The sequence below is a fragment of the Rhinatrema bivittatum genome, chromosome 6 (genome assembly GCF_901001135.1).
Source record: "Rhinatrema bivittatum chromosome 6, aRhiBiv1.1, whole genome shotgun sequence".
Classification (NCBI taxonomy): domain Eukaryota; kingdom Metazoa; phylum Chordata; class Amphibia; order Gymnophiona; family Rhinatrematidae; genus Rhinatrema; species Rhinatrema bivittatum.
Window position 1 is genome coordinate 340,918,057 of NC_042620.1, and position 8,642 is coordinate 340,926,698.

The following is an 8,642-nucleotide window of genomic DNA, read 5'->3' on the forward strand; positions in this document are numbered from 1 at the left end:
TGTTCACACAGTCGGCCTTTATTTCATTAACAATAGTTCGACCTTTCAAAGGCCAGACAACAATCGCAGTGCTGATTCTGCCACATTTCTCTTCCATGTGCTTTTGTGCATTAAGAGACTTTCATCGAGGATCAGGGACTTGCTGTGTGTGATGCCAGATTCCTCTCCAGCAAATGTCAGAGAGCTGTTACGTTTATAGGGTGCCCCACGGTTTGCGCAGGTGGGATGAGTCACCAGCTGCTATCAAAGCAAGAGCCCTGTGAAATTTTAAGGGAACTGTAATATGGCTATAAATGACCATGAATCAGTTTAAGATCTGGCCGTTTATTTAACCATTTTAAATCACAGTACATGCTAATTAGATATTGAAAGGTTTGCCTCTCAGCTGGCCCCCCCCACCACAATACAAAATGCAGTGACGCATGCAAGAGATTGACGTCCGTGCTTCCTGTTTCATGGCGCTGACTGGAGTCAGCTGCACTAGGGGGAAACCTCTTCTATCCTGGGATGGAAAAGAGGATGTAAAAAGAGAGAAAATAGGGGATACAAAGAATATAATGCAGAAAGGATAAACCCGTTCTGCTTGGGTTTTAACTTAAATGAGGTGGACCAGGAACGTGGATCTGAGTTACGTTTGACTGGCATTGATTTCCAGAACATTCTTGCGTATGGCATGTTTCAGCGCTCGGCGATGAAGGGGAAGTCAAAATCTGATTCTCTGTTCTTAAAAGGATTTAATGAATAGGCCACAAAATCAATAGATATCGGCATTTGAGTTCTGGTTTGAAATATGTGACCTAATGCTGAAAATAAATCTCTAAAGATAAAAAAAAGTTGTTAGACCAAACTGGCAGAAAAGTGTAGTGGAACCCTCTAAGCCTGAGTAACTCCCCTGCAGTAGGTCTGGACCGTACTGCAGGTGTTTGATGTCTACGAAGAAATCTAAAGCGATGCGGGAGGGGCTTCATCTTAACCAGAATAGATTCTGGCTGCTGCCGCCGCTGCTGCTGACAGTTGGGAAGGAGGTGCAGCTGTCTGTAAGTTAGATCATGAGGCGGCCGTCACTCAGAAGCGCACGGTTTGGAGTGAGGTATCTCTTCAAAGGATAGAACAGGAAAAAAAGAGAGCGTCCTGATGAGAGAGGATGCGGAGAGAGCCACGGCAGCAGCAGCGGTGGATTTGAATGAGGGACAGAGAAATAAGAATCAAATATGAATCAGCCGCTAATAATAAGCAGGTTGTCAATAGGTATTAAAGAATACATTTAGGTGTCTATATTTCTATACAAATAAGATTGGTGTGCCACTAAATGATGGCATAGGAGATTATTTTGAGTCCACTTTGGGATCTACCCTGGGTTAATGGGCTCTTTATTATGCACGTTTACAACAGATGCACACGAGCTCCTTGGCAAGCTTGCAGGAGAAACCTTGCGATGGGGCCGCAGTAAAAGATAACTACCTCATAGAATTGTAGTTATCTTTTATGAAAAACCCAGCATGTGAAGACATCTTAGCAACATCGGTTGTTGCTGAATTCTGAATTAGTGAGCAGCTTTGAATGACAGTGCATCTCAGCAGCTCATTAATTTAAATTTTAGTAAACATGCATGTAGCAGACTACATGTGAGAGACTACCACCTGCAAAAGAGGAATAATGTGTTTTGTTTTTTTTCACAAACAGGCCCTACATGCAAAAGCATACGCAAAAGCCTGAAATGCCAGTGTGGGTTTGTTTTTTTTTGGGGGGGGGGGGGTTTTGCATGTTTGGGGTCATTTTGCATGGGGTTTTTTTCACGCACAGTCTGCAAAAAAATGTGCAGTTTAGTACATTACCCTCATTGCTTGCAGTGTACCCGAAAACTTTTAGCCCTGTATCTTGAAGTCGGTTTTCAAAGAGAAACCATCCATGTGTCCTTCCTTTTGGAAATTAGCAACTGCATATTGTGTACGTTAAAAACACCCACCCGCATACTTTGCACCTGCTCTTTATATGGGCAGCCAAGTGGGGACAAAATAGCACACATGCATTAGAAAATCAAATATGCATCAGCTGTTTTACTCTTCCAAGCTAAACATGCCCATAGGAATGTCCTTTTTAACCTGGCTAAAAGGGCAGGCATATCCATGGAAGCCCACGTGTAAATTTTAGTCAGGCAGAAAAGAGCAATTTTCAGGGCAGGCCAATATACCTGGGTATTTACCGAGGTAAATAGCTCTGCAAATCGCCCTCCTGGACATAATTACAGTAATATTTAACCACTGGCTGGCATGCAAAGTTAGCTGATAAACTTATCCACCTAAACTTGGCAGCATGTTAAGCATCACAGTCGCACCTTTGAATATACCTGGAGGTTAAGGTTAAAGTTTATTGTTCTTTTTTATACCGTCACATCGGCAAGGCCTTCACAACGGTTTACAACCAATTAAAAAGGGAAATACAATAATACAATAAAATCAAGAAACAGCTAAAATAATTAAAAAGAAAAGCACAGAAAAAATGTATAAATTAGCTGTAAAACTAAAATTCTAAATCTAAAAAACACATAAGGATTACAATTCCTAATAACAAATAATAAGATAAAATAATAAAATAACATTTTATCCTAAAAATAAACATATCTAAAAAAGAAAGGAAAAGTTAAGCCTGTGAGGGCATCTTACTCATGTTCTGTATAGGCACATTTAAACAGCCATGTTTTTAATTCTGCTTTAAATTTCTTCTTATCTGTCTGTAATCGCAGTTGTGTTGGTAAAGTATTCCATACTTTTGTTCCTCATAACTTATCCAGCTAACTTAACTCTGCCCTGGAAGCCCCTCCCTCAGAATGCCCGTATATTATCCATCTAAATTTTAGAGAGAATGAGTTATTTGGCTAAACTTAAGCCAGATAAGTGGCTGGCATAATCAGAAGTCAGCATTTGGTTAGCTTACTCACAAGTTATCTTGCTAAATGCCACTGAATATTGACCCCATTGAAGGCAATTTTCAAAAGCCTAAATAAAAGGACTTTTTGAAAATTGCCTGCATGGGTACAAGTATGCACGTTGCGCCATAAGGTATATACTTTTACCTGTATTGTGGTGGACACATTCCTAGGGTGGGATGAGGAGAAAACAACTCCTATAGTTTGGGATTTTTTGCCCAAAAAAATATCCCTAGAAAAAGGAGGTGCAACTATCTATGAATATGTTTACCTTGGGCAATTTTCAAAGGAAAATTACTTAGGCTTTGGAAAATTGCCTTCAATGGGGTCAATATTCAGTGGTATTTAGCAAGATAACTTGTGAGTAAGCTAACCAAATGCTGACTTTTGATTATGTCTCTGAAAACTAGAGCAAAATCCATAGGTGAAAGTACCCAGGGACTTTTCACCCACCTGTTCAGTTTTGAAAATTGCCCTAATAAGGTCAATTTTCATAATTTCAATTTTACCTGCTTAAAGCAGCCACCTGTAAATAGCCCACTCTTAACGCAGTTACTAGTTTGCACATTTCACAAACTTTTAACCACATTGAGAAGAGGCATCCCTTGGGTCATGGTTAGTTTGGGAAAGGAAAGGAGCCTGCATCATTTGCATTGTTTAAATCTATGCATCTAGGGGGTCGTTTTCAAAAGGATAATCCGTGCGTAAACGGACTTTTGAAAATTGCTACTTTTACGCGCACAACTCCTTTGGGAATTCCACTCCCCACGACTGAATTGTCAAAAGGGTTTTACGTGCGTAAGCGGGCTTTGGAAAATCGCTACGATAAATGCTACTTTTGTGCACGGGAACTCCTTTAAAATTGACCCCCGTCGTTTTATTTATTTATTTATTTAACACTTTTCAAGCAAAATTCCCCCCCACCCCCCCACATAAAAAGCAGGCACAAATGACCATGCGTGCTTTGTACCCACAGCAGTTTTCAAAAGGGAGAGTCCACACCTGCTTTTCCCTTTGAAAACTGGTACAGATTTTGCACCAATGCAAATTACCCCCTCACCCCCCCCAAACCCTGAAAATTATGTCAGAGGTCTGGTGGAAAGAGGGAACAAAATATATCAAAACGACAGAGCAGATCTATGCTTGATGGGGAATATAGAGAGAGAATATAGTACAATCCACCCTGCCAGGATGGTGAAATAGACTGTGAAATGCTAACAGAGATTGGACAGGCTACTAACATTTGATGCATGCTAACAACGGGAGATTTCAATTATCGGTTGTGTGAATGTCTCTTCGGGACGTGACGGGAAGGAAACATGTCTTAGATGCCATAAATGACCGCCTCATGGAGCAGCTGGTCCTGGCACCGATGAGAGGAAGGTACTTCAGAGCTAGCACTTAGTGGAAGACAGGACCTGGTGCAAGGGGTAGCGGTGTAGGACCTGCTAGGATATTAGGCATTATAATACAATCACATTCGACAGAGTTACCGAAGGGAGAATAATAAATAAAATTACTGCATGGCATTTACATTTAAAAAGGAGACTTAGAAAGGGTGGGAGGGGTCAGTTTTCAAACTGCCTGCGACGGGACAAAGTTCACGGGTGCTTTGTACCTGTTATTGAAGAGAAAGTAAGTGGATACCTCCTTTTTGAAATTCATCACCGATACTGGGGGAGATTTTTAAAGGTGTGCACATGCTTCCTGGTGCGCCCACGTGGGCGCGCCGATTTTATAACATTGTGCGCGCGCCGACGGTCCCTTCCCCGGTACAGCAGCAAACGGCCGGGCCTTGTTGAGAATTGGCTCGGCGGGCGCAAGGCCCGGCCACGCGCGTAAAGGCCGGAATTTACGCGCTCAGCTGAATACAAATTTGGCCAGTACTTTGCACATTTGCACCTTCTTGTAATGTAGGCAATTTTTGCATAAATAACATGCATAGAGTTGGAGATGCAATCTACACATGTCACTTCCCTCCCCTGACCTATGCACACCCCTGGGAATGCCTCCTCTAAAAGCAGTTAAGGGTGCACATGGGCTGTTTACCCACATAAATGACTGAAAATTATGCCCCAGAATTAGTCTTGAGATGTGGGAGATTATTTAAAAATGCCATCATGGCCCCCTGTTAGAGATATACTAGAAGGAAGTGATGTCATGGATGCATAGAGTTACTGGCATTCAACTTCCTTTTGACCCTGCAACGATCCTGCTGGTCCTGCCAGTCCAGGGAAGTACCTCTTGAAGGAGGGGTGGCATGCCTTTAGTGATTAGCTAGGCAAAATGTGGCCCGACATCTGACATTAAAGAATAAATTGGTGATGGAAAAGTGGATCTGGACAATCTGGAAGGTATTCGATACAGAACATATTACTTTCTATGTGAGAGACAAATACCAACATGTACTGTAAATATAGGATGCATTTGTGAAGTCTGCAGGTAAAGAAATGGGGTCTAACTGTGTATTCCAGCCTAATACCCCCCAAACAGGTAGTTTCCCCACTGATCTACTGGCCTGTGCAGACCATTGCTCATTTCCAGGCCCACGAAGGCTGCTACAGCTCCAGGCCCACCTCTCTCCACTGGGAAATAGCTGTGTGCACCCTTGTAGAGGATCATCCATGGCAGTTTGAACACCACTGGGTTAAAACATGAAGCACAATGTGAGGAATCGCAGGGCCTGGCAAGACTGGGGAACCGATCATCTACGTAGCAGATGAAATATAATGTGGGCCCATGTGCAAAGCGAGGCAGAGGGGGGAAAATAATTCCAATTATGGATTTCACATGAGGGATTATTAAAAGGACCTTGGAGTCATTGTTAGCAATACACTGAAATCCTCAGCTCAGTGAAAAGCGGTGGTCAGGAAAGCAAATGGAATCTTAGAAATTATTTGGAAAGGAACAGAAAACAGAATTCTGAATATCATAATGCCTCCAACGTCTTGGGCTCTCTAATTTTCGAACAGTAGCAAATGCTGGTTTCACAAAAAAGCCATGCATAGGTTTAGAAACATAGCTAGCGAGCTTCCGTTGAAGTATAAAGCAGAGATATATATGTGTCATTCACTAACCTGCAGTGCACATTAACAATGCGCTTTATTTGTTGGAGACCCCTATTATTTTGAATGGAGCCTGTTCGCTAATAACCTGCGTTAACCCCCCATTAACAGCTCCTGCAGGTTTCCACAGACGGGAGAATCAGCCCCCATAGAGTACGTGATAGATATAATGCATTCAATTGCAATCAGTTTTTATGCAAAAGGAAAACTTGGCCGGCATGTCTGTCGTATGAAGAAGCAGTGCAATGACTTGGTAGTGAGAGGGATTATTGCTGTATTAAAAGGTCTAGCACTACTCTGAATATTTCTCGTGCGCTTCTCTGCTTTCATGGCGCTCATATTTCCCAGTGCTCGCGACCTCTAGGCTACTGTAGATTTAGAATGGCTGACACACCTTCTTCTTCCTATTTAACTAACGCTGACATTTTTATGTTCTTCATTATAGGACTCACAACATCTGACCTCGGGATACAATGTGCAAAGTAGGTCTTTATTGCCTTTCGCCTAAATAATATTTTTCCCTGCTTAACATCATTAAAACAAGGGATGAAAAATTAATTATCTTGTACGGCAGTAGATCAGTTCCATTTTTTTTTTTTTTTTATTACGTTGTACGCTGTGGCATGTTGTGAACCAAAGCATAATTAGAAGGGCTGGGCGGCCATGGGCACAGTTTTAATTCAAACACAAATCTTCTGACATTTTGAAAAACGGCCTTCCTTTTGTTTGCAGAGCGCTGTGATGTCGCAAGCAAGGCTCCAGCAAAGTCGGTTCCACAAAAGTCGTGAGTACAGCAGTTTTCTCTTTTTTTGAAATGTTTGTGGGGTTTTTTTTTTTTATATATATATATATATATATATATATAGCTCACAATGACAGAACTCAACCTGTGCTCCTTCTCCAGCTGCTGTCCCCGGAGGTCCCGCAAACAAGTCTGGCGCTCGGCGTGACCTCGGGCGAAATGTGTGGCAAATGCACCGTGTTATTAATGTCTTTATTTTTAGTTTCAAAGGTTCTTGTTACAGTCAAAATAAATGTAGAGGAGGGGTCATTTTTCTGCCTGTAAGACCATGCCCTCCCCCTGCTCTCGCAAGCCTGCAGGTTGTGAGCTCAGCTGATCCGAGTGCCCCTCAGTATGCGTGAGGATCTCGGGCCCTTTGGTGTCGCCCGTGTGTTAGGGAGGAGCTCCACGCCCCAGGCTGGGAGGGGCGAGGAGTGCCTTAAAGACCCCCCCGGACCCCCCCCCCCCCCCCCCCCCCCAGGGTGAGCGGGGGAGTAGTTCATGGGGTGGATGGCTGAGCAGGAGGGAGGATTCCAAGCCCTGGAGTCCTGGTCGTCTCCCAACGAGGGGGGCTCCTCGGGGGCCTGTCTCCCACTGGGAAGGGTTCCCAGGAGGTGGGGGTCTTGAACGAGAAGGGTTGTCCAGGGCGGAGTGCCGGAGAGTTCCAGAGAGAGAGAGAGAGAAGAAAAAGGATTTTGCAGCGCGTGGGTGGGGGGGGGGGGGGCCGGCATACCTGGAGGTGTTAGGGGAAGGGCAGCTTTCCCGGGAAGCACCCCTGGGATTCATCTACCACCGAGAGATCAGAGAAAGGATTGCAGCGATCACCTGCTACAAGGCCCAGGAAGGAAGAGGAGCTGACCTGTTTGCAGGCGGGGGGTTAAAAAGAGGCTGTGATTTTTGTTCTCGCTGCAGTGGGCTGTACTTACGGTACCGGTACGCAGTCAAATGTGCGCCGAGTTCTTGAACTTTGTGTTTTGCCGCCAGTTTTTGCAGTAAATGTTTTTTTTCCAATGGGCTGAGTGATTTTGGGTGTGACTGACTGGGATGTAGAAGATTCCCTCACCCCCTCCCCGAGTGAGTAAACCCTAATGGCCTTGAATACTTGTGTTGTTCCTCCTCCCCCCACCACCATGCGGGACCCCCGGGACAGTCATGGGGCCTTGCGGGGTCGGTGGCCCTCTCTGTGCGCCCCCTCCCCACCCCCCCCTACCAAGGCCCTGAAGCAGCCTGAAATGTAACAACACCCATAGGGCACCGCCTTGTGTCTCAATGCCCCATCTCTGCATCTCATATGGAGAACCATCGCAGTAATAGAAGACGCCCCCAAATGAAGCAACTTTAATTATCACCAAAAATGTAACTAGCGAGACTAAAGGCATTTAATCAGGGGCACAGAGTGTTTTGTATTGGGTGTGCAGATATGCCTCATGGATATTCATTGTGGATGATCTGAAGAAAACCAGACCTGCTTTTGTGGCACCTTGAGGACCAGTGTGTGAACCCGCTCTGTCCCGGAGCCCAATCACACACAGAGAGGGGATTTCATGGAGTGGGAAACCGCTTGAACTGGGCCTTTTAGTCTTTCTCCTTCGGTTGTGTGCGTACGGTGGAAAGGAAATATGCCACTCAGGTTAGGCTTTGCAGAACGTTTCATTTAAAAAAAGACAGGGCGCCTACTGATACGGACAGCCACGGGCAGTCCCGTCAAAAAAGCACTATGACTACCCGAGGGAGCCTGCAGCCGCATCGGCTTTTAAATGGACGGCACCACACGGGAACAGCCAGAAAGTGACACCGCCTCGTGAGGCCTCCAGGTTTATACGGGAGTGACAGGCCTTTAACATCAACTAAAAAAAAAAAAAAAAAAAAA

At 44.5% G+C, this 8,642-nt stretch overlaps 1 protein-coding gene across 3 annotated transcripts in view; it reads left to right on the plus strand.

Annotated features, from left to right (window-relative positions):
- Window positions 1-8,642, plus strand: part of AFF2 (AF4/FMR2 family member 2) — a 779,982-nt gene that overhangs the window by 497,281 nt on the left and 274,059 nt on the right. For all 3 annotated transcript variants that reach the window (XM_029607748.1, XM_029607749.1, XM_029607750.1), the window contains 2 exons: window positions 6,437-6,473; window positions 6,724-6,775. In XM_029607748.1, the coding sequence (XP_029463608.1) occupies window positions 6,437-6,473; window positions 6,724-6,775 (89 nt within the window). The remainder of the gene's footprint in view (window positions 1-6,436; window positions 6,474-6,723; window positions 6,776-8,642) is intronic.